Source organism: Pseudoliparis swirei, chromosome 4 (assembly GCF_029220125.1).
Source record: "Pseudoliparis swirei isolate HS2019 ecotype Mariana Trench chromosome 4, NWPU_hadal_v1, whole genome shotgun sequence".
Lineage (NCBI taxonomy): Eukaryota > Metazoa > Chordata > Actinopteri > Perciformes > Liparidae > Pseudoliparis > Pseudoliparis swirei.
The window spans coordinates 30,205,314-30,231,972 of NC_079391.1; the positions used below are offsets into that span (position 1 = coordinate 30,205,314).

Here is a 26,659-nt window from a genome sequence, read left to right on the forward strand (position 1 = left end):
ACAACTACCCTGCACGAGTCACCGTTGTGAGGATAGAAATGGACAACGTTATATTTTTACGTTTCATAGAAAGAGTGGAAAAGTATTATACAAAGGTCTGATGTGTGTGTATATATATATATTTATATAGATATTTATATATATTTTAATATATATTCATATAGATTTTTATATATATTTATATGTATATGTATAAATATGTATATATTTGTCTATATACATATATATATATTTGTATATACATATATATATATTTGTAAATATATGTATATATATATTTGTGTGTATGTGTAAGCATAGGAAAATTAGTGTATCGTCGAATTAGCATAGCTTTCTCAGCTGCCAATCTTGAATAAAAAAAAAAATCTACTAATACGACAGGGAGGGAGAAATTAGTTTAATAAAATTCATCTTACAAATGTTCCTCCAAGAAATAAATCGGATCAGGCAGGTTGAATTGAAGTTTGGACATGTATACGGACACATGAGTTCCCATTTGGCGCTTCTGATCAGAAAGGTTGCATTAAAAAAAAGCCGAGCGTAAGCACGGTCCGAGTTACTGGACTGACGTACAGAACTCTGCCCACTGCGCCACACACAACGACACCAAGCCAGATCCTCAGGCGCCAGAACACATCGGGCCCGCCCGCTGATGGATAATAACTCTCATAACTGTTTGACGAGGGATCTTTGAACCAGATCCTCAGCCTGACTTCTTCCACCTGTTTCTTTGCTCTTGAGGTTGTTTGTGGCTTACCGGTTATGTAACATCTTTTGAAATTACGTTTTAAAACAGATTTTCTTTTATTGCCCCAGTATTTGTTTATACATGTCTAATATGGCTTCTAGTTGTCTTTTGTTTAAAACAATCTAATGTTACGCTATTTCAGTTTGTTTGATTTCTTTATTGGTCTTAGAATTGCCAGATTTAACTTGCTATCTTCAGTTTTCCACACACGGTGCTTTGAAACTCGGCTTTAAAGTAGATTTTAAAGGTACTATTATGCATGATTATTCGATTACAACTAGGGCCATACAACGAGCGTACTGTAGGTCCTTGCCTCAAGATATTAGGGCACACCTCCATCATTATCATTACGATGAAGACGAGCCAAAGGGGGAAAAATTGCACCCGTCCGATCGGTGGGAGGCTTGATGGGTCGATGATCTGTCGGCGGGATTTCCTCTGCCAAAGGATCCGCGCAGCTCGAGGGACGGTAACGAGAAGCTTTTATCTTGTAATCAGGCCGCCATTGTGGGCTTATTTAGTTGGCTGCAACTGTTGCCAGAAAACTTTGATGTTACTTCTCAGACCTCTAAGTCGTTTCCAGCCTCTGAGCCGCTGCCAGTGATGCTGAATGTGTTGCTGAGAGAGAGGGGGGGGCGGTCCAGCAGAGGAGACGGCCTCTTTGATCTGCCCCCCCCCCCTAGTCCAGATAGAGCGTGTTTGTGTATCTGCTCAACGGGCATGACCAGACACTCATTTGTTAAATCCAGTTCATGGTGAGGCTGTGATTGAGAGGTTGTTTAGGAAACTGAGCCCCGCCCCTCGGATTCGCTGCTTCATATATAATTGTAAATGTAATGTCTTTCTGTTTTGGATTGTTGCAGACAGAATCTTGGGCTATGGGAATTGACGGATAAATCTACCATTTAAAAAAATCAATAATAATAATCTGCCCTATTAATGTTCTGCTTTTTCCGTCTGTTTTGACCCGGCTTAAGGGCTTCGTGGTCCAACAACCGAGCGTGGTCATGAGCCACTTTCTTAAAACCTTCACTGAAAAGCGGGCCGACCGGCAGCAGCGACGGACGGCCGCCTTTTTGATTCCTGGTCGCGTGGTGAAGTGCAGCCAGAGAGAACCCGCCGCCCGCAGTCCCGTGACACGTTGACCCGTCTTACGGACATTGTTGTAGTGTAAAGTGTAGTTACTGGGCCGAGCTGCACTTGTGGATGGCCGCCGCCAAACCTCCATTGACCTCATGGCGTAGCATCATAAAATCATCCTGGGGTCGTGTCACTCGGCCGGCTATTACAGCGGTCAATACCAATTACAGTACCGCGCACAGACACCTGCAGACCAGCAGGAGGCGATGCGCTTTGATGTTCCTGAAAAGGCTCGCGGACATTTGTATTTCTTTTTTTTGCCAGCTGTCGGCCTGCCAGAAAAAACTGTGCCCTGATTTAGTTTGAGTCCTTGGCAGAACAAGTCGACTGTCGTGCTGCGAAGCTCTCTGGCGGTGACGCGGGTCGTCCACATCGGGTCCGGACCAGAGTCCTCACAGGCTTGACGGGCTGCGGTGAGTGAAGTCCCACCGGACTGCTCCTCTTCCTCGCTGCCAGTTAGAGAGGCCATCTGTAAGACTCATCCGAGCTGTGGGGGGGGGGGGGGGGTTTCTGACGGCTGCCTGTTACGCCGATCCTCTTCTTCTCTGCCGGGAGACGAACCTTCCCGCCCAACCTGCTTCCTCCCGTCACTGCAGATGGGTGTGTTTACGTCAACAAGCCGCAGACCGCAGCTCGGCGGAGGCTGCCGGGCCGCGCTGCTTTTACTCCTGCTCCCCCATTCATCATTGTTAGGGGGCTGTCGGGGCGCGTGGACTGTGTGGAGACATTCTGGTTTCCGTTCCCTAATTACGTTTTAGGTGCAGCACAATTTGTAAACAACTGATGCTTGGTCTGCTATCATCTCGGCCGTGTGTGTGTGTGTGCGTTATATTTAGTGATGCACATTTTGCGTGTGCAAGCTGAGTGTCGAACGGCATCTGGTACGTTTTGGTCTGGTTCCAGACGTCTGCATGTACACAGGCTGCACCTCAACCTGGATTATGTTTGGAATACCACGTACGACATATTTTCTCAAGTCAAGTATTTGCGGATTATGAAGAACTGAGCAATGCATTTCGTCTTTCTGCGATATGATGATGTGGACGACTGCACTTTGTGGACTTGAACTTTACGTCATAAAATAGTCGATACTGATGCCAGTGAAATTCCACGATTCTCAATGATACCACATTTATAAACAAAAGCAAAACCGTAACTGTACTTTAACATGCAAATCTATAATTTGAGGCATTTATCTATTTGATATTCTGATTTTCTTAGCTTCCTTTAGCTGGTTAACTTGCATGCACACATTATCTAGGATTGTGTGATTGCTTTTTTTCTCTGCTCCTTAAAGAATTGATCCCAAGAGACTGTTGACGACTCTAAATGCACAGCGTTGGCCATTAAAAGAAGGACATTTTGTATTGGAGATGTTGTATCCCTTCTCCCACCTACCACTAGTGTTGGTTTCTTCTAAACATGCCCACTCACCCTAACCGACCGAGTTATTTCAGTTCATTAAAGTTGCCCAGGTCTTAGTGATGTTAATGCAATGCCATGAAAAACACTATCAACTGGTTTCCTCATCTGTTTCCTGAGCCCTCGATGCGCTGATCGTCCGGCCGATAACACAATGTACCATTAGAACACTGGAGATGGGCTTCTATACATGCATCTATGGAGAGATTTCATTAAAAACCAGAGAACAGTCATTTACCACATTACGTGTATTTCTGATTATTTTTATGTTATCTTCATTGAAAAAAACCATTGCTTTACTTTGAAAAATAAGGAAATTTCTAAGTGACCTCAAACATTTGAACGGCGGCTGCAGTTTGAATGGGCTTGAAGTCGTGTGGAAACGGTGTCAATGCGTTGACCTTGAAGCGCATCGCACGGCTGGTTCTCTTCAAAAGAGAAACTCGAATTGTGACAATATGGTCACATCCTGAATAAAATATTTGAAGCTGCGAACTCATGACGCGCTCGGCTCATGTGCCACACGTCGGAGGACCGGAGGAAGATGTGTGCCGGCCAATCGGCTGACAGCAGGGGGGCGGGGCCACCGTCTCCCTGTGGAGCTTTGAAAGCCCCGCACTGAGGCCGTCTGTCTGCCTGTCGGTGGATCCTCAGCCTGCTGCTGGTCGCGACGACTCCATCGTGGTTTATTTCCATTATCGGGTAATTGTGACCAGGGAGGGACATTTACATATTTTTTAGGGGGCAATTGTTGCCCCCACTGACTGAAATCCAGGGGCATACAAATAATAAATATACTTATTTAGGCTTCCAGTAGAGAAGCAATTGTCATAAAAATGGCAATAATAAGACTATTAACAAACAAACCCACAAACGCCACAAAGCCGTGCCACTACATCGGCAATAATAAACACCGTTGACGATACATTTCTGTCTAGTATTATACTTAAAAATCAAACTACAAAACTGTGGGGAAAAAAGTCTATGGATTTCCCAAAGTTTACTGCCTTGGTATCAATTTTGCATGCACTAGTTTGGCATTGCGAGTCGGCATCGAAGAGCTGTTGATGAAATATACTTTCAAAGTGTGATTTAGATGTATTTAGATGTTGATGCACACAGAGGATGCACGCAGAGACACACGGAGGATACACACAGAGGATGCACACAGGAAGGATATACACACAGATACACACAGAGGATACACACAGATGCACACAGATACACACAGCAGCACATCCATCGGCTGTGTAAAGTTCTTTATTATTGACACAAGCTCATGATGTCCCTCACTTCTTCTTCTTCCGCTCCTCAGATGTCGGGCGGGCGGTGCACGCCCCGGCGCACATCACGGAGAAAGTGGTGCAGCTGTTCAGGAGGAGAAGTGAGTTTACGTTCTTGGCCTCCATCCAGCAGAAGTCGTCCACGTCGGGAGTCATATTCTCCATCCACGAGTCGGAACACAGGTAATCCGTCTCATCCTCTTCATTCGGGTCCCTCTCTCTCGACACCTCGACTACCTCCAATTCACTCGCGGCTGTTTGCGGACGGCTGACGGGGAGGGTGTCGCAAAGCGGAGATCGGCGTGAGATTACTCCGCCGCCGCTTTAGGTCGGCGTGCCGGTGGGAGCAGCGCGAGTCTGCAGGGTGGAATAATGCACCGTGTCCTCCCGCCTGCTCATGGGAGATGACCTGGCGTGCATTGTGTCTGTAAGAAGAGCGCGAGGCACCGGTTTTATCGCGTCGCGCCGCATAAACAGACACACGGCATCCCTGATAACTAGAATGTACGGCCTCGTAAACCCAGCTGCCACGAAACGACCAGAGCACGGAGAAATAGGGACATGTCTTCTGATATATATATTTCTCTCTCGCTCTCTGAGTAATAATTTGAACATTGGTAATCTCTCCTGGGCGGATTTTTGTTGTTGTTGCTGTAGAATGCAATGTGGCCGCAGGACATCAGCAAGCTCGCCCCCCCCCCCCCCTCTCCTCCTCCTCACCCCCCATCCCCTCCAAGAAACACTTCAACTATGAATTGTTTTTAGAAGGGCAGGTAACATTGATTTATCCCCCCCCCCCTCCCTCCCTGCTCTTGACGCTAAAAGCCTTCACTGAGCTTTCTGGGGGTGAGGGCGTGGACTCGTGTTTGCTGGGAGTCGAGAAAAAATCGTACACAGTGGCAAAGATATGGGGAGAGTTGAGAGAGGGAAGTCCTCTTGGTTCCCAGCATGGGGTTCAGGACCCCCCCTGAGGGGTATATTATATTATTTAAGGGACACATTCAAACTCTCTGTCTCAGAAGTTGTTTACTCTTACGTTTCTCTACTTTTAGCTTGTGTTCTCGTGAAACACTGGATACTATCGATGGTCCGATATCTTCAATTCGGGGTCATAAGTATACATTGCTTGATTTTAAGAGGCCACAGTATAAGACAGTTGGAAACTGCTGCTCCAATGTGTATTAATAAGCATCTGGTTGCCCTGCAGTGAAGAATAGCTGCAGGTTTGAGTCACCGCTCACACAAAAGCTTTGTTGTGCTCAATTAAAATCCCATTGAAGCAGAAGTTAGAGCTTCTTTAGCGTTGTGAGTGTTCCTCGGTTAAACAGAATATCTGAGCGCTGCGCAGTTCCAAGAGGGAGTTCAACCAAATCCTTTGAAATCGCAACGTGCATCAAAACAACAACAAGAACAACGACGACTGTTGGGCGTCATTCAAGTCTCGGTGCTTCTCGCTACATTTCGCGTGCTTCTACTTCAGGGAGACTCTCACTGCAGCACTGTTGGAGGTTTTTCTTCTTCTTCCTTTTGTGCTCTTGCTACTTTTATGTAAGCAAAGAATCTTTCTCCACCCGTGTGTACGTGCACGCCGGTGCACTCCTAGTCGAGCCCCGACTGTATGATCCCCTCTGAAGAGGTGTGTGTTGGTCCCTGCTGTGCTTTTAAGGTGACCCTGAGAATTGCCTTCCACTCTCATTCCTCTCTCTCGCTCTCCCTCTCTCGCTCTCTGTCAGGTGCTCATATTACCAGCACACAAAATTGCCACACAGCGGACTGGCCAGACCACAGCAAACTGTCCCCCCCTCCTCCTCCTCAAGGCCCAATGACATGCACCGTGTAGCGTGATGGCTCAAAGGAGAGCTCGCGCTAAGCAAATGTTGCATCACGCGCACTTAGCCACGCTCCAACGCGCTCCCGAAGCCAGCCTCTGATATTTATGGGGCTGTTGTTGGATCTGTTTCCCCAGATTACAAGACATATCTTTCTACTTTAGCATAAGCACAGATTGAACTTTTACAGATTCATCAAAAATGTAAAAAAAATCTATCGGGAATTTTATCTCTCTCTTTCTCGTTAAGGCTTTGTTCGCATGCACATTAATAATCTAGACACCAGTGCATTTATACAACCCGACTAATAGGCACAATGAGGAATATTGCCGGAGTTACCATAGAAACCAAACTTGCACACACTGCAACGCCCGACAGTTGGTAGCGTTTCTCCAGAGATGCGCCTCGCAGGCTTGTTGGTGGACCTTAACATATTAAAACAAAGAGAGGTCGAGTGAATTGGGATGCCGTGTGTACCAGCGTCCAATCAGAATGGGATGTGAGCGAGCGTCGACCATGAAGTCAAATTAGATTTTTTTCTTTTTTAATGAGGTGGATGGTCCTAACTGGCGGCGAGTGGAGCTAAACTTCTGTTGGACGTTTTTTTATTCATTCTTTTCGCTCATTTAGAATTTCCCGCAGTGGGAGATCTGTAATTTATCAAGTTGAAATGAAGATGCATGTTTACGATGAATGCTCCCTGCACTACTGGCTGGCTAGAGGGAGACTGCTAGGCAGCTAAAAGTGTCCTATATTATGAAAGTGTTGGCTATATTGTAGTAAAAAGTGTTCTGGGCACGTGGGAAGATGGCATGTCCAGCTATGGGATATGTAAGTGGTTACATATCCCACACATCCCGTTTAAGGGACTATAGCTCATGGCTACGCGGTGTGTTTGCATGATTTAACAGAATTGCACATTAAACAGATTCACTGTTGCATATATACAGATTCAGTGTGGACAGAGAGTTATTACAGTTATAACACATTTTTAAAAAGCATTACATTATGATATTTGATTCTTCCTCTGTCAATAAGACGCAGTAAAGTCAATATTATTCACCCTAGAAATGCATGATATATATATATATATATATGTATATATATATACACATATGTATATATACATAAACATGTGTATATATGTATGTGTATATATATATACATGTGTATATATGTATATGTATATATGTGTATATATATATATATACAGCATTTACCCCCAATGGAATGTAGAGCTGGGCCACCATGAGGCTTAAATCTTGTCATATCTTGATATGAATAAATATATCACAATATCTCCTGTTGAGTAGATATCTGGGAGGGTAAAGCTTTTTCTTGTATACTGCTGTATGAATTAAATACTTGACAAATGAAAAGAACTGATTATTACTTCTCTCATTAAGAAGCTAAGTAGAAAATAAACATCAGCTTCAAGTGAAATTCTGGAGAACATTTAGCAAGCTATTAAATGATGCGTTTACAATCATGCACACACGTAGAGTTATTCGATTTAGACAATAGTTTGATTTAACTACTCGGGGGTTTTGTCGGAAGAAGAACGTTAATGCTTTTTAATTAGTTTGTGCTTGTTCTTCTTATCAATTTGAGACAACGTAATTGAGTTTCACAACATCTTCATGGATTTTCATCACGATGTGATTTCATTGAAGGACAATAAATGATCATATTTAATTTTCACCCGGCCCCCGTGGTTTGTGGTGTGGTAATTGATATTCGTTGAGCAGCCTGGTCACACATGAGGTTGAAGTTGAGGATCAATTCAGTAGAATTCTTTATCGGACATGAATCATGGGAGGTAAAGCTCCGTTTGCTGGACTGCAGTATTTCTTCAACTCTTATGAAGAAACCACAAGATCTTTACACCCTAACCGCCACATAGAAGTGACACACATGGGGACACCCATCCCTACTGAAGAGGTGGAGGACCTTTTCAAATGTGGACGCCTCTCTCTACACTCGGGCTGAGACAACGAATCGATAAAAATCGATGATTTAAATAGTTGTCAACGAATTTGGAAATTAACCCTTTTTTTTTAACAGCCGATTCATCGATTAATCCCAAAAAATAATCAACAGATTAATGGATTATTAAAATAATCGTTAGTTGCAGCCCTCCTCTCCACATCATCGTGGACCGACATCATACGGGTGAAAGCGACATTTTGTTTCTCATGAAGCATTCACATGACTCAATAGTTCCCCATTTAATTCTTAATTGAAACAGAAAACACGCCCCGACTACGTCTGTGACTGATTTTTCGAGGCTCTCTCTTTCCTTTCCTTTCAAACGCCGTATCCTTTGTGATGAAGTGGGCATTGCGATGCGTTTCTCGCCAAGCCGCAGCAGGCTGGAGTTATTTTGAGACGAGGCGTTTGTGTGCGAGTCAGACTCCAAGCACTGCCTGTGTCATTACATTTGCCGAGATGGGAGTCTGGACTGGCTCGGCGCAGACCCCGCGCCCCATTGTGACCGCGGATGTGTTCTCTGAACCCCTGAACGCACCCTGAAGGCCCCATTGGAGCTCTCGGCCAACGGCCATTCGTTCCCGTTACATAACACCGGCCTCCCATTCAGCCGGCCGACCACCACTCCGCCAAATCCAATCGCACATTCCCTCCGTCTCTTTTTGAACTTCTTTGTCTCTCTCGGCACAATCATCCTCTCTCCTCCTCCTCCCACCTCGTCCTATCAGCTCCGCCTCTCCTCCGCTCCTCTCATCCTCTGTTCTCCTCATCCTCAAAGTGAAAGCATCTTCTGGGTACCCGCCGCGAAAGCAGGCGGCGCTTCTCTTTCTTCTGAGAAGGTTTTTTTATTATTGATGCTCCGGCTCGGCTGAATAGAACAAAAGGAACATCTTTATGCCGAGCCAGCGGTTTTCTGGGTCCCAGTGACGCTCTCGGTGTCTGCAAGTGGCAGTAAGCTGTGTGATGAAGGAACTCAAAAGCCTCTTCACACCGAACACTTCCAACGCCTAAGATGCTCCTCCAGCCGCTCCATCCATCCGTCTCGCCTCCGTCGCTCTACGGGTCCGTCTCGCCCGCCTTCGCCTCAGTTCACGAGCACCGGCGGGGTTCTCCTCTTTTTATGGAGACGCGCAGAGCTCCAGTCAACACCAGGTGGGAGTCGACCACACGCAGAGATGGAGGAGAGCCACGATGTTTGTAAACGGGGTAAAGTTGGACACGGTAAACATCTTTTTTTTAACGTGAACAGTTAATTGAGCACAAGAACAACTCGTATTGATTTTTATTTTGGGTCCAAAATCAACATTTAAACAAACGCATTTAAGAGAGTCACATTTTGTGCTTCCTTTCGTGAGTTTATACTTTCAATAAGCTTCCAGGAATCAAATTTATTCGTATTAGTATTAGTTATATATTGGACCAGTGTATAGATTTTCCAAATAACATGTTATCATGATGATCGTTTTTTGCAGTCCTGCTTTAAAAGCATCTAATAAGAATACACACAGCATCTGTAAATGATGTGTTTTTAGACATCTTAAAAAACAGGTGGGGAAGTAATACTAACAATTTTCTTTTCGGCAATTTGATTGGTTTAGCCTTCCTTGGCAGATGAGCCGAAAATAATTCTTAAATTGGAGAAATGGTGCCGTGGTGGATCTCTGCTCTCTGTCTGGCTATTTTATGCTTAAACTTTAAATTCTAAATGTGTTTTTCCGTCGGGTGGGATTTGTGTGTGAGAACCCGCTCAACTCAGCTCCTGAACTCCTGGCCTCCCCCGTGGAGCGGCAGTGAGGGATGAGCTGCACCCTCTCACCTCGGACTCACACCAGCTTCTACACTTCACTCCCTGGATCATACGGAGGATGCAATGCGGAAAACATGCTGACAAACTATAATTCCCCTTTGCTCCTCGAGAACTCAAATACAGACCGCCGGTACTTCTTACCCACATGTAATGCTCCAGAGAAGTGGTCTTCAATTAGTATTCAGTGGGGTCCAGTTAAAGGAGAGTCCTTATTCAAAGGTGCAGAACATCACGATAATCACGTATGTATGTAGTCAACAACTGACTCTCAAATGAAAGAAAGTCAAATTGAATTTATTCACATATTTTTCCAAGTATTCTTTCAAATTACATGTAATTATTTGTTGATAGCGTCATTGGGCAGAGAAGCTCTGCTGAAGGATCCCTGAAGAACATCAACTCCACCAGAAAATAAATGACCCCCACAACTAGATTAAATGACCCTCACAACTAGAATAAATGACCCCCACAACTAGATTACATGACCCTCACAACTAGAATAAATGACCCCCACAACTAGATTAAATGACCCCCACAACTAGATTAAATGACCCCCACAACTAGATTACATGACCCTCACAACTAGAATAAATGACCCTCACAACTAGAATAAATGACCCCCACAACTAGAATAAATGACCCTCACAACTAGAATAAATGACCCTCACAACTAGATTAAATGACCCTCACAACTAGAATAAATGACTAGATTAAATGACCCTCACAACTAGATTAAATGACCCTCACAATTAGATTAAATGACCCCCACAACTACAATAAATGACCTTCACAACTAGATTAATTGACCTTCACAACTAGATTAATTGACCCTCACAACTAGATTAAATGACCCTCACAACTAGATTAAATGACCCTCACAACTAGATTAAATGACCCTCACAACTAGATTAAATGACCTTCACAACTAGATTAAATGACCCTCACAACTAGATTAAATGACCCCCACAACTACAATAAATGACCTTCACAACTAGATTAATTGACCTTCACAACTAGATTAAATGACCCTCACAACTAGATTAAATGACCCTCACAACTAGATTAAATGACCCTCACAACTAGATTAAATGACCTTCACAACTAGATTAAATGACCCTCACAACTAGATTAAATGACCTTCACAACTACAATAAATGACCCTCACAACTAGATTAAATGACCTTCACAACTACAATAAATGACCCTCACAACTACAATAAATGACCCTGACAGCACCACAAAGGCTCCGAAAGGCAATCTTACCTTCAGCCCGCCTCTTACTCCCCAGAAACCTTTGTGGTGTTTGTTGTTAGTTTGAATGGTGGGATCGTCCCGAGAGGACCCCCACACACACACACCTGTCCGACAGTATTCAGACCCCAGAGGCCTCCTCCTACCTTGGCTGCCCTTCGCTTCCACAAAGGATGAAGCACAAAAAAAGAAAACACACACAACTATCTTTCAACACCGGGATCCTAAATACCACTGAGGGTTATACAGTTTGATACCTCAAATATAAGAACTAAGAAATGGTATTTTTGCATTCTAAGCTAGCTCACTGATTTTACGCAATCGCAGTTATTCCCGAGATATGCCTCCTGGATTTTTCCAATATGAAAAAAAAAAAGTTCCTGTCCGTCAACTGTTTACACCTCCTGCAGTATCTGCTTCACCACCGTCTCCAGATAATCATCTGTCAGCTGTCCATGTAAGAAAAAAAAAGGGTCGGATGATATACAGCCATTAATTTACACGACATTTCGTCTCACAGGTGACGGCGGTTGAGTTTTTTTTGATGAAGACCACTTGTCACCGCTACAGCTTTCTCACACGGCTGTCGCTGCACTCCCGACCCCATCGCGACCCTAACACCGGGCCTGTTTATTCGTCGCTCAGCGGTTGGAATCGCCATCCCTCCGGGCCTCTGGCACATTTATAATACCATGAGCTCGGGGGGGGGGGGAAGTCGGATAAAAGCGCTCGTGTTTTTTTATGCGAGCCTGTCGGTGGGGAAAAAACAACCTGGTGGACGTCCGTTCACCCGAGGGATTACATTGCATGCCGTCTGCAGCGTTTTCAATTAATACCGGAAACTAATTTTCTAAATTGTCATAAACACATGAGAAATGGGGTTGAAAAACACCACGGTTACCCTTTAACATTGATAGCGTTCCCTTTGAAATGAAAGGTCAGGAGCAAACTCCATCTTGGAATCAGAGACGCCATGTTCTCAGGTTAACCTTCTTATTTAAGGTCCAGCTAAAAAAAGGACAGACGGAAATGACTCCGTTGAAGACGTTTATGAATGTGTTTGTTTATCGTAGTTGACACTGGGATGGGAGCTTCACTTTGCGGATAATAAATAGTCATATGACACCACCGTGGAGCCACAACAGAGATACATATGGCAGGGATGTTAAAAAACAAAGTGAAATGAAAGAGGAAAGAAATTGCATCGTAAAGTGTTCCCTTGCATTTTCATTCGACGATTGCGGTTTGTTTTTTTACTCGACATGAAGGCGGTGCAGCCGCTCCCAGTGCCGGGCTTCTCTCTCGTAATTGTCCAACAAAGCCCGCCGCCCTCTGGAAGGATTCTCCCCGCTCGGCGTGGTGTGGAGATTCTCGGCCTCGGGCGATCGTGTCCTTCCCAGCCCTCGGGGTCCCGGCAGCCATTGTCTGCCGGCCATTGTTTACTCACAATCATTTTGTTTTCATCCATTACAGGTCGACACTTCTTTGTTGCATCGCGACTCGATCGCACACTTTTCAAGCTTCAAGTCGCATGGAATGGAAAAGGTCACAGAGGGGTCTCTCTCTCTCTCTCTATCTTTTCTCTCTCTCTCTCTCTCTATCTCTCTCTCTCTCTCTCTCTCTCTCTCTCTCTCTCTCTCTCTCTCTCTCTCTCAGTTCACGCTGAGCGTCAGAGCGACAGGGTGTGTGTGTGAGAGCTGTGGAGCGTTGTCTGTGGGTTTCTCTCTTCTCTATTCTTTCATAGTTGTGTGTATTTAGTTTATATGGTTTATTAGTTGGGTTTCACAGTAGTTTAAGTTGTTTGGTGGTAATTTGGGTTTTTCTCTGGGTGTCTTCCCGCTGCCGGTGCCTCACCGGGCTCGGTGCGTGGCGAAATGTTTGCCCCGATTCCCCCCCCGCTGCTCACGAGGAGACACGGTATGAAGATTGCCGGTGACTCCTCGTGCAGCGTGGAGGAATTGGCTCGGGCAGTCGGGAAGAAAGTCGGGTTCGGCAGCGTGAAGTCCGCCGCCAAGATGAACGGCTCGGTCGTGATCTTCCTGGATCAGGTGGCGAAGGTAAGCCGCGTGGTAGAGGAGGGTCTCTCGGTGGGAGATTTGTTTGTACAGGTGTTTCCGCTGGACCAGCCGTCCACCAGAGTCCTCGTTTCAAACGTCCCTCCGCTCATCTCCGATGAGTTTCTCAGCAGAGAGCTCTCCCGGCACGGAAAACTGGTCTCCCCGATCAGAGAGATCTCATCGGGGTTCAAGGAGAGCTCGATGAAGCACATCATGAGTTACCGTAGATCGGTTTATATGATACTCAACGACCGGAGCGCGGAGTTAAACCTGCGCTTCAGCGTCAGAGTAGATGATGTTAACTATAACGTCTACGCGTCTTCATCGGCGATGAAGTGCTTTCATTGCGGGAGGAGGGGCACACTGCGAGGTCTGCTCGAAGCGAGGCGACCCTGCGCCAGCTGGTCTGGGCGGCTCGGGTCCGTCCGGCGCGCTACACCAGCGTGGGGAACAGCAGGTGAGGCGGCTGCCGCTGCGCGGCTGCGGGGCTGGCGCGGCGTCTCTGAGAGGAGCGCGCGGCGCGGCGGCGCTGCGGCGGCGCCGCCGATTCCAACGGAGAGCGCGGCGAGCGGCGTCACTGCTGCTGCACCCGACACACATGTGGTGAGTATGAATGAGGGAGTGAGTGATGGGGGTGATGCGGGCAAGGGTGAGGGTGGGGATGAGGGTGGGGAGGCTGGACAGGGCAGTGAAAGGCAGGCTGTGGGTGGAGTCGGGAGCGGTGAGAGGAAAGGAAAAGAAGGAAAAGCGGACCAAACAAATGGAGGGGATGTGGGTGGATCTGCCAAGAGCAGTGGGGTAGAGGCTGTGGGTGTGGTGGGAAGTGGGGAGGAGGAAAGAAAACAAGAAAAAGAAGGGAAAAACAAAAAAAGATTAAAAAAACAAAAAATAATATTGGTGATGGTGGTGATGGTGGCACGGGCTTAGAGGTGGAAGTGGGGAATGGGGTGGAGAATAATGAGGAAAGTGAGAAAGAGGAGGAAAAGGAAAAAAAAGACGAGGACAGGGGTGGCGAGAAGCCCATTGAGGGGGTAGGACAGGTGCGAAGAGGTGGAGGAGGACGGTGCAGGGGAGGAGGGGGCGGAGCAGGTGGAGATGGACGAGGAGGAAGCAGGGGAGCAGAAAGGAGCCTCAAAGAGGAAGAAGAGTGGCGAGAGCGCCGGCAGCGAGGCCAAGGCCAGCAGGGTGGAAGTGAGGAGGAGGAGTCAGGGGGCGGGGCCGGTGGAGGACAGTAGTGACGAGGAGGGGTCAGAGGACAGCGACTCTCCTCTGTTTTTAACAAGTAGTCAGACGCAAAAGCTGTACACTGCTGATGAGATAAGTCTGTTTCTGCACAAAACAAAAGGGAAAAAGAAAGTAGAGGTCAAGGATCACTTCCCTGACCTCGTGGCCTTTGTACACTCATGCCATTTCCACATGAGGGGAAAAAAATTAGACAGACAAGAGGTTTTTAGGATCAAAAAGTTTTTACCCAAAGTGAAGGAGTGCATCCAGCAGGGGGAGGTGGAGAGCTCCAATGTGTGTTTTATTTGATTTATTGGTTTTAAGTTTTATTTGTTTTTTAAACTCTTTTCTTTTAATGAACACATTCAGAGTCGGAGTTTTAAACGTAAATGGAGCGAGGGACAGTAAGAAGAGAACATCAATTTATGAATTTAACAAGATGAAGGCCAACGATGTTCTCTTCTTACAAGAGACGCACAGCGACAGCACCAACGAGGCGGACTGGAGGAGGGAGTGGGGGGGGGAAGTCCTTCTGAGCCACAACACCAACCTCAGCGGAGGAGTGGGCTTCCTCTTCTCCAGGGCCTTCAGCCCTCGGTCACTGGAGGTCAAACACATCGTGGAGGGGAGGCTGTTCTTTGTGAAAGCACGGTTCGACCTTTTAACGTGGTTTTTATAAATATCTATGCTCCAACAACTGGGACAGAGAGGCAGCTGTTTTTATCCAAAGTTAATGATGTTTTAAATGACTGTGCCTCGGAGGATTTTTTATTCTTGGGGGGGGATTTTAACTGCACAGAGGATGATTTTAATGACAGAAACCACACAGAGCCACATCCAGCTTCACAGCAGGTGCTGAGGAGGCTGGTCCATTCTCACGGCCTGGTGGACGTGTGGAGAAGGATGCATCCGGACTGCCGACAGTACACATGGTCCCACGTTAGGGAGGGAAGGATCTCCTCAGCCAGGTTAGACCGTATTTATGTTTTAAGCACCATTTTAATATTTTTAAAATGTGCAGCATTGTTCGCTGGTTTTACTGATCACTCTTTGGTTTTATGTCATGTTTTATTAGGAATTTTTACCCAGGAGCGCATATTGGCATTTTAATACAGTTTTAACTTTCGATAGGAATTTTAGAGAGGTGTTGTTTTATTTTGGGGCATTTTAGGCTGAGGAAGAGTGATTTTAATAATCTTAGGCAGTGGTGGGACCGTGGTAAGGTGGAAATTAAGCTCCTTTGTCAGCAGCACACTTTCAACGTCACTAGAGACGTCACCAGATCTATGAAGGACCTGGAGACTGAGATAGTGGACCTAGAAAGTTTAAGCGAGTCCACAGGAGATCGAGGACATATTGAAGTCCTCAAAGTAAAACAGCGGCACTCGCCGACCTGTTCGAAGTAAAAGTGCAAGGCGCACTGGTCAGGTCCCGATTCCAGACCATCGCGGAGATGGACACTCTCTCTAGCTTCTTCATCGGCCTGGAGAAGAGGAGGGCAGGCGAGTGATCCACTCACTGCTGACGGACGAGGGCAGTCGGTTGTGGAGCCAAGCCAGATCCGGAAGCGGCGGTGGGGTTTTACTCCTCCCTTTATGCCACTGAGTATAGGGAGGAGGAGAGTCGGCGGAGGGGCTCTGTGGGAGCTGCCTCAGGTCTCGAGGAGACTAATGAGGAGCTCGACAGACCCATAACCCCCCAAGAGCTGAAAGCTGCCCTGCAGGAATGCAGGAGGCGCCCCCGGAATCGACGGCCTCCCCGCTGAATTCTACAAGAAATACTGGGATGTCCTCGGAAGGGACATCCTAGACGTCTTCAACGAGAGTCTGGCCTCTGGTTCCATGCCGATGTCCTGCCGGAGGGCAGTACTAACGCTACTGCCAAAAAAAGGAAACCCGCAGGACATCGGTAACTGGCGCCCTGTGTCTCTGCTGTGTGTGGATTACAAGCTTCTGTCCAGGGTCCTGGCCTCCAGGCTGAGGGGAGCTATGGAGCAGGTCCTCCATCGGGACCAGACCTACTGTGTGCCCGGCAGGTCCATGGTGGACAACGTCCACCTCATTCGGGACGTTTTGGAGGTCTCCAGCTCGTTGGGTATGGATACTGGTCTGATTTCTCTAGATCAGGAAAAGGCTTTTGACCGCGTTGAACACGGCTTCCTCTGGAAAGTTCTGGGGAAGTTTGGGTTCAGCGCTGGTTTCATAGCTAAGATCAAGGTGTTGTACAGTGATGTTGAGAGTGTGCTGAAGATAAACGGCAGGCTGTGTGCTCCTTTTAGAGTGAGTAGAGGTCCGGCAGGGCTGTGCTCTGTCCGGGATGCTCTCGCACTCTCCCTCGAGCCCTCCTCATTAAAATACGCCTAGCCTACATGGTTTGGTTTTACCTGGTTTTAGTAAAGGAATGATTTTATCGGCATATGCCGACGACGTTGTTGTTTTTATCAAGAATCAAAATGATGTAAACCTTTTAAATCGAATAGTACAGGAGTTTAGCACGGCATCATCAGCGAGGGTGAACTGGAAGAAAAGCGAAGCCCTCGCTGTGGGGAGTGGCGTGGCGCCTCCGGTTCTTCCACAAAAGCTCATATGGAAAAGGACGGTTTTAAATATTTAGGAATATACCTGGGGAAACCGAGCATGGTCCAGAAGAACTGGGAGGGCGTCACAGAGAAGATAGAGGGGAAACTTTCCAAGTGGAAGTGGCTGCTCCCCCAGATGTCTTTTAAGGGTAGAGTACTGGTTTTAAACAATCTTATTGCATCCCAACTGTGGCACAGGTTGACCGTGTTAGACCCTCCCTCGGGCTTCTTAGCCAACATACAGAAGAAGATGGTGGATTTCTTTTGGGAGGGTCTACACTGGGTGCCACAGGGGGTGCTGTTTTAGCCAGAGAGGAGGGGACAGGGCCTTGTCCACCTGGCCAGTCGGACGGCCACTTTTAGATTACAGTTTGTTCAGAAGTTTTTAACAAGTCCGGGGTTTTTAGTGTGGCGAGACGTGGCCAGCTGCATCCTCAGACGTGCTGACAACCTGGGGCTGGATACTGCTCTGTTTTAATAGACTCCAGCATTTTAAAACTAAGTGGGCTGTCTCCTTTTATCAGGGTGTTTTTAAGTCGTGGGCCCTTTTTAAGCACGAAAGGTGCCCACAGTCTGACTCTCTGTTCTGGTTGTTGAGAGAACCATTAATTTATAATGCACGACTGGACATTAGCAGCAGCGTCACCCTGGACTAACGGGCGCTGCTGCGAACAAAGACACTTTGCCTGCAGCAGTTGGTGGATGCAGTGGGGCCGACGCTGAGCGACCCCGGCCCTGGGCTCCTGCTGGGGATGCATTCCGACCGGGTGGCGAGGAGGCTCCTGGAGCTGTGGAGGCAGAGGCTGACCGGGTTGGAGAGGAGCCTCCTCAACGACTACAGCCAGCAGAGAGCAGAGCCGGACCCTGCAGACCCCTTCCCAGACATCTCCCTCAGCCCGGGGCTAGGGGACTCACCGCCCCTGCTAAGAACGAGCCACCCAGAAAACTGCACACTGAACAAAGCAGACAAGAAGACTTTGTATTTTAACCTCGTGAAGAGTATCAACAGGTCCAGACTGTGCAACAGACCGCCCACTGTGTGGTCAGAGAGACTTGGGCATGGAGGCCCTGGCCCGCAGTGGGGGGTCCTATACAAGCCTCCCCTAAAGAAAAGGACCGCTGACCTCCAGTGGCGGATTTTACACGGTGCTGTCGCGTCCAACGCTTTTATTTCAGTCATCAATCCCGCTGTCCTGAGCCAGTGCCCCTTCTGTGACCTCCGGGAGACTATTTACCATGTTTTTAATGAGTGTAAGAGACTTTTGAGTTTCTTCGCTCTTTTAACATTGGCTTTTAGTCTTTTTAATGTGGCTTTTACAGTGGAGGTTTTATAATGGGTGCTGCCTACAAAAGAACGGAACAAGAAAATGGCAGCTCCTTAATTTTTTATCCGGCGAAGCCAAAATGGCCATTTATTTAACTAGGAAGTCCCGGGTGGAAAACAGAGAGGGGCAGGAAGCCAGGGCAGTGTGGCTCTGTAACATCAGAGCCAGACTCTGGCTGGAGTTCAGATTTTATAAACACATTGGAGACCTGGATGCTTTTAAACAACGCTGGTGTTTTAAAGATATTGTTTGTTCTGTGGTGGAAGAGGAGCTGGAGTTTGCACCACTTTTTATTAGGTAAAACATGTTTTTCTTTTGTTTTAATGTTTTTGTTTTGTTTTGTTTGTGTGCTTTTATTTTAACCAATTTGATTTTTTAAAACACTTTATTTTTAAAGAAATGTTGTAATGGAAAAAATGTAAATAAAGTGTTTTTCAAAAATCAAAAAAAAATCTATCTCCTCTCTCTCTCTCTCTATCTCCTCTCTCGCATTTCTCTGTCTCTCTCTCTATCTACTCTCTCTCTCTCTCTCTCTCGCATTTCTCACTCTTTTCTCTCTCTCTCCTTTCTCTCAGTCTCTCTTTTATCTCTTCTTTCTCTCTCTCCCCGTCTCTCTCTCTCTTTTTTATCTCTCCTTTCTCTCTCTCTCTATCTCCTCTCTCTCTCCCTTTATGTCTCTGTCTCTCTCTCTCTCTCTCTCAGTTCACGCTGAGCGTCAGAGCGACAGGGTGTGTGTTTGAGAGCTGCGGAGCGTTGTCTGTGTGTTTCTCTCTTTTCTGTTCTTTCATAGTTGTGTGTATTTAGTTTATGTGGTTTATTAGTTGGGTTTCACAGTAGTTTAAATTGTTTGGTGATTAGTTGGGTTTTTCTCTGGGTGTCTTCCCGCTGCCGGTGCCTCACCGGGCTCGGGGCGAGGCGGAAATGTTTGCCCCGATTCCCCCCCCGCTGCTCACGAGGAGACACGGGATGAAGATTGCCGGTGACTCCTCGTGCAGCGTGGAGGAATTGGCTCGGGCAGTCGGGAAGAAAGTCGGGTTCAGCAGCGTGAAGTCCGCCGCCAAGATGAACGGCTCGGTCGTGATCTTCCTGGATCAGGTGGCGAAGGTGAGCCGCGTGGTAGAGGAGGGTCTCTCGGTGGGAGATTTGTTTGTACAGGTGTTTCCGCTGGACCAGCCGTCCACCAGAGTCCTCGTTTCAAACGTCCCTCCGCTCATCTCCGATGAGTTTCTCAGCAGAGAGCTCTCCGGCACGGGAAACTGGTCTCCCCGATCAGAGAGATCTCATCGGGGTTCAAGGAGAGCTCGATGAAGCATATCATGAGTTACCGTAGATCGGTTTATATGATACTCGACGACCGGAGCGCGGAGTTAAACCTGCGCTTCAGCGTCAGAGTAGATGATGTTAACTATAACGTCTACGCGTCTTCATCGGCGATGAAGTGCTTTCATTGCGGGAGGAGGGGCACACCGCGAGAGTCTGTTCCGAGCGAGGCGACCCTGCGCCAGCTGGTCCGGGCGGCTCGGGTCCGTCCGGCGCGTCACGCCGCGCTGCACCAGCGTGGGGAACAGCAGGTGAGGCGGCTGCGCTGCCGCTGCTGCGGGGCTCGCGGGCGGCGGCGGCGCTGCGGCGCGCCGCCGAATCCAACGGAGAGCGCGGCGGCGTCACTGCTGCTGCACCCGACACACATGTGGTGAGTATGAATGAGGGAGTGAGTGATGGTGGTGGTGATGGTGGCGATGGGGGTAAGGGTGGCGAGGGGGGGGAAGAGGGTGGGGAGCCTGGACAGGGCAGTGAGAAGCAGGCTGTGGGTGGAGTCGGGAGCGACGAAAAAAAAGGAAAAGCGGACCAAGAAAATGGAGGGGATGTGGGGGGATCTGCCAAGAGCAGTGGGGTAGAGGCTGTGGGTGAGGTGGGAAGTGGGGAGGAGGAAGGAAAACAAGAAAAAGAAGGGGGAAAAAACAAACAAAAAAAGATTTAAAAAACAACAAAAAATATTGGTGATGGTGGTGATGGTGGCACGGGCTTAGAGGTGGAAGTGGGGAGTGGGGTGGAGAATAATGAGGAAAGTGGGAAAGAGGAGGAAAAGGGAAATAAAGACGAGGACAAGGGTGGTGAGAAGCCCATAGAGGGGGTAGGGAAGGTGGGTGGAGGCGAAGAGGTGGAGGAGGACGGTGCAGAGGAAGAGGGGGCGGAGCAGGTAGAGATGGATGAGGAGGAAGCAGGGGGGCAGAAAGGGCCCCAAAGAAAGAAGAGCGGCCAGAGCGCGGCAGCGAGGCCAAGGCCAGCAGGGTGGAGGAGAGGAGGAGGAGTCAAGGGGCGGGGCCGGTGGAGGACAGCAGTGATGAGGAGGGGGCAGACGACAGCGACTCTCCTCTAATTTTAACAAACAGTCAAGCTCAAAACTTCATACAGTGGATGAAATAAGCCAGTTTTACACAGAACAAAAACAAAGGAAAGTGGAGGTCAGGCATCACTTCCCTGACCTCGTGAACTTTGTACAGTCTTGCAGATATTATATGAAAAAGAAAAAGTTTGAAAAGCAAGAGGTTTTTAGGATTAAAAAGATTTTACTCAAAGTAAAGGAGTGCATCCAGCAGGGGGAGGTGGAGAGCTCCAATGTGGGTTTTATTTGATTTGTTGATTTTAAGTTTTATTTGTTTTTTAAACTCTTTTCTTTTAATGAACACATTCAGAGTCGGAGTTTTAAACGTAAATGGAGCGAGGGACAGTAAGAAGAGTACATCTATTTATGAATTTAACAAGATGAAAGCCAACGATGTTCTCTTCTTACAAGAGACGACAGCGACAGCACCAAGGAGGCGGAGTGGAGGGGGGAGTGGGGGGGGGAAGTTCTCCTGAGCCACAACACCAACCTCAGCGGAGGAGTGGGCTTCCTCTTCTCCAGGGCCTTCAGCCGCGGTCACTGGAGGTCAAACACATCGTGGAGGGAGGCTGTTCTTTGTGAAAGCACGGTTCGACCTTTTAATGTTGTTTTAATTAATGTCTATGCTCCAACAACCGGGGCAGAGAGGAAGCTGTTTTTATCCAAAATTAATGATGTTTTAAATGACTGTGCCTCGGAGGATATTTTATTCTTGGGGGGGGATTTTAACTGCACAGAGGATGATTTTAAAGACAGAAATCACACAGAGCCACATCCAGCTTCACAGCAGGTGCTGAGGAGGCTGGTCCATTCTCATGGCCTGGTGGACGTGTGGAGAAGGATGCATCCGGACTGCCGACAGTACACATGGTCCCACGTTAGGGAGGGAAGGATCTCCTCAGCCAGGTTAGACCGTATTTATGTTTTTAAGCACCATTTTAGTATTTTTAAAATGTGCAGCATTGTTCCGGCTGGTTTTACTGATCACTCTTTGGTTTTATGTCATGTTTTTATCAGGAACTTTTTACCCAGGAGCGCATATTGGCATTTTAATACAGTTTTAACTTTCGATAGGAGTTTTAGAGAGGTGTTGTTTTATTTTTGGGGCATTTTAGGCTGAGGAAGAGTGATTTTAATAATCTTAGGCAGTGGTGGGACCGTGGTAAGGTAGAAATTAAGCTCCTTTGTCAGCAGCACACTTTCAACGTCACTAGAGACGTCACCAGATCTATGAAGGACCTGGAGACTGAGATAGTGGACCTAGAAAGTTTGAGCGAGTCCACAGGAGATCGAGGACATATTGAAGTCCTCAGTAAAAAGCGGCTCTCGCCGACCTGTTCGGGTTAAAGTACAAGGCGCACTGGTCAGGTCCCGATTCCAGACCATCGCGAGATGGACACTCCTCTAGCTTCTTCTTCGGCCTGGAGAAGAGGAGTGGGCAGGGCGAGTGATCCACTCACTGCTGACGGACGAGGGCAGCGGTTGTGGAGCCAAGCCAGATCCGGAAGCGAGCGGTGGGGTTTACTCCTCCCTTTATGCCACTGAGTATAGGGAGGAGGGAGAGTCGCGGAGGGGCTCTGTGGGAGCTGCCTCAGGTCTCCGAGGAGACTAATGAGGAGCTCGACAGACCCATAACCCCCAAGAGCTGAAAGCTGCCCTGCAGGAATGCAGGAGGCGCGCCCGGGATCGGCGGCCTCCCCGCTGAGTTGTACAAGGAATACTGGGATGTCCTCGGAAGGGACATCCTAGTCGTCTTCAACGAGAGTCTGGCCTCTGGTTCCATGCCGGTGTCCTGTCGGAGGGCAGTGCTGACGCTACTGCCGAAAAAGGAAACCCGCAGGACATCGGTAACTGGCGCCCTGTGTCTCTGCTGTGTGTGGATTACAAGCTTCTGTCCAGGGTCCTGGCCTCCAGGCTGAGGGGAGCTATGGAGCAGGTCCTCCATCGGGACCAGACCTACTGTGTGCCCGGCAGGTCCATGGTGGATAACGTCCACCTCATTCGGGATGTTTTGGAGGTCTCCAGCTCGTTGGGTATGGATACTGGTCTGATTTCTCTAGATCAGGAAAAGGCTTTTGACCGCGTTGAACACGGTTTCCTCTGGAAAGTTCTGGGGAAGTTTGGGTTCAGCGCTGGTTTCATAGCTAAGATCAAGGTGTTGTACAGTAATGTTGAGAGTGTGCTGAAGATAAACGGCAGGCTGTGTGCTCCTTTTAGAGTGAGTAAACGGCAGGGCTGTGCTCTGTCCGGGATGCTCTACGCACTCTCCCTCGAGCCCCTCCTCATTAAAATACGCTCTAGCCTACATGGTTTGTTTTTACCTGGTTTTAGTAAAGGAATGATTTTATCGGCATATGCCGACGACGTTGTTGTTTTTATCAAGAATCAAAATGATGTAAACCTTTTAAATCAAATAGTACATGATTTTAGCACGGCATCATCAGCGAGGGTGAACTGGAAGAAAAGCGAAGCCCTCGCTGTGGGGGAGTGGCGTGGCGGCCTCCCGGTTCTTCCACAAAAACTCATATGGAAGACGGACGGTTTTAAATATTTAGGAATATACCTGGGGAAACCGAGCATGGTCCAGAAGAACTGGGAGGCGCTGACAGAGAAGATAGAGCGGAAACTTTCCAAGTGGAAGTGGCTGCTCCCAGATGTCTTTTAAAGGTAGAGTACTGGTTTTAAACAATCTTATTGCATCCCAACTGTGGCACAGGTTGACAGTTTTAGACCCTCCCTCGGGCTTCTTAGCCAACATACAAAAGAAGATGGTGGATTTCTTTTGGGAGGGTCTACACTGTGTGCCACAGGGGGTGCTGTTTTTAGCCAGAGAGGAGGTTGGGACAGGGCCTTGTCCACCTGGCCAGCCGGACGGCCACTTTTAGATTACAGTTTGTTCAGAAGTTTTTAACGAGTCCGGGGTTTTTAGTGTGGCGAGACGTGGCCAGCTGCATCCTCAGACGTGCTGACAACCTAGGGCTGGATACTGCTCTGTTTTTAATAGACCCCAGCTTTTTAAAACTAAGTGGGCTGCCTCCTTTTTATCAGGGTGTTTTTAAGTCGTGGGCCCTTTTAAGCACGAAAGGTGCCCACAGTCTGACTCTCTGTTCTGGTTGTTGAGAGAACCATTAATTCACGGGGCAAAACTAGACATTAGCAGCAGCGTCACCCCTGGACTAATGGGGGCGCTGCTGCGAACAAAGACCCTTTCTCTGCAGCAGTTGGTGGATGCAGTGGGGCCGACGCTGAGCGACCCCGGCCCTGGGCTCCTGCTGGGTCTGCATTCCGACCGGGTGGCGAGGAGGCTCCTGGAGCTGTGGAGGCAGAGGCTGACCGGATTGGAGAGGAGCCTCCTCAACGACTACAGCCAGCAGAGAGCAGAGCCGGACCCTGCAGACCCTTCCCAAACATCTCCTCAGCCCGGGGCTAGGGGACACACCGCCCCTGCTGAGAACGAGCCACCCAGAAAACTGCACACTGAACAAAGCAGACAAGAAGACTTTGTATTTTAACCTCGTGAAGAGCATCAACAGGTCCAGACTGTGCAACAGACCGCCCACTGTGTGGTCAGAGAGACTTGGGCATGGAGGCCCTGGCCCGCAGTGGGGGTCCTATACAAGCCTCCCTGAAGAAAAGGACCGCTGACCTCCAGTGGCGGATTTTACACGGTGCTGTCGCGTCCAACGCTTTTATTTCGGTAATCAATCCCGCTGTCCTGAGCTAGTGCCCCTTCTGTGACCTCCGGGAGACTATTTACCATGTTTTTAACGAGTGTAAGAGACTTTTGAGTTTCTTCGCTCTTTTAACAGTGGTTTTAGTCTTTTAATGTGGTTTTACAGAGAAGGTTTTTATCATGGGAGCTGCCTACAAAAAACAGAAAAGAAAAGTGGCAGCTCCTATATTTTTATCCGTGAAGCGGAAATGGCAATTTATTTAACTAGGAAGTCCCGGGTGGAAAACAGAGAGGGGCAGGAGGCCAAGGCAGTGTGGCTCTGTAACATCAGAGCCAGACTCTGGCTGGAGTTCAGGTTTTACAAACACATTGGAGACCTGGATGCTTTTAAACAACGCTGGTGTTTTAAAGATATTGTTTGTTCTGTGGTAGAGGAGGAGCTGGAGTTTGCACCACTTTTTATTCGGTAAAACATGTTTTCTTTTTTAATGTTTTTAATGTTTTGTTTGTTTGCTTTTATTTTAAATAACCTGATTTTTAAAACACTTTATTTGTAGAGAAACGTTGTGATGGAAAAAATGTAAATAAAGTGTTTTTAAAAAATCAAAAAAATCTCCTTTCTCTCGGTCTCTCTTTTATCTCTTCTTTCTCTCTTTCTCTCTCTCCCTGTCTCCTCTCTTTTCTCTCTCTCCTTTCTCTCAGTCTCTCTTTTATCTCTTCTTTCTCTCTCTCCCCGTCTCTCTCTTTCTGTCTCTTTTTTATCTCTCCTTTCTCTCTCTCTTTCTCTTTCTGTCTCTCTCTTTTGCTCTCTTTCTCTCTCTCCCCGTCTCTCTCTCTTTCTCTCTCTCTCTCCCTCCGTCTTCTTTTGATATGCAAACATGATTATTTTAGTTTTCTGTGAAAGCCGTGGAAGCTCGCCCATCAGGGGTCTGTTAGATCCACGCAACGGCCACAAATAAAAAGTAGCTTTTTGAAAACGCTGGTTATGAAGGGGTCGGCGGCAAGAAAAGCCTTTAAAATAATAGTGATGAGGCTCATTGTTGCTCTATTTCCCCGCAGAGAAACAGATATGTCATCTTTATTATTGACTGCCACACAATGAGTTACTAATGGCCTGCCAATAGATTGTTCCCCTTCATTAAATATGCTGTCATGGGGGGTGAGTGGGATGTGTGTGTGTGTGTGTGTGTGTGTGTTACAATAGCTGCCACTAAATGCTTCATAAAATAAACGCTCGCTTGCGAAGTGGAGTTAATGCCTTTCGATGAGTCAAATCAAGACGACAGTGTTTCTGCTTGTCCGGTGATCTCAGGCCTCTCGGGGGGGGGGGGGGGGGGTTCACTTTCCTCCTTCGCTCGATGCAAAGGGTCCTCCTCTCCAGCCCGGCGAGCTGCCGGCTCCGTGCAGCCGGAGTGATGTATTCATCTCATTTCAGAGCGATGACACGCTGCACAGAGACGGACGAGCTGGCCAGCCCTCTCTCTCTCTCTCACTCACTCACACACATATACAGGACTGTCTCAGAAAATTAGAATATTGTGATAAAGTTCTTTATTTTCTGTAATGCAATAAAAAAAACAAAAATGTCATGCATTCTGGATTCATTACAAATCAACTGAAATATTGCAAGCCTTTTATTCTTTTAATATTGCTGATTATGGCTTACAGCTTAAGAAAACTCAAATATCCTATCTCTAAATATTAGAATATCATGAAAAAGTATACTAGTAGGGTATTAAACAAATCACTTGAATCGTCTAATTAACTCGAAACACCTGGAAACACATTTTCAAATGTTTGATTTTGTTTTGCTGTTATAAATCTTTTTTTTTACTTGGTCTGAGGAAATATTCAAATTTTATGAGATAGGATTTTAGAGTTTTCTTAAGCTGTAAGCCATAATCAGCAATATTAAAAGAATAAAAGGCTTGCAATATTTCAGTTGATTTG

The 26,659-nt window shown here is 47.3% G+C and overlaps 1 protein-coding gene across 1 annotated transcript in view; it reads left to right on the forward strand.

Moving 5' to 3' along the window:
• Positions 1-26,659, forward strand: part of LOC130192529 (protein kinase C-binding protein NELL1-like) — a 238,494-nt gene that overhangs the window by 35,746 nt on the left and 176,089 nt on the right. Inside the window, 1 exon segment of the mRNA XM_056412589.1 lies at positions 4,626-4,776. Within this exon segment, the coding sequence (XP_056268564.1) occupies positions 4,626-4,776 (151 nt within the window).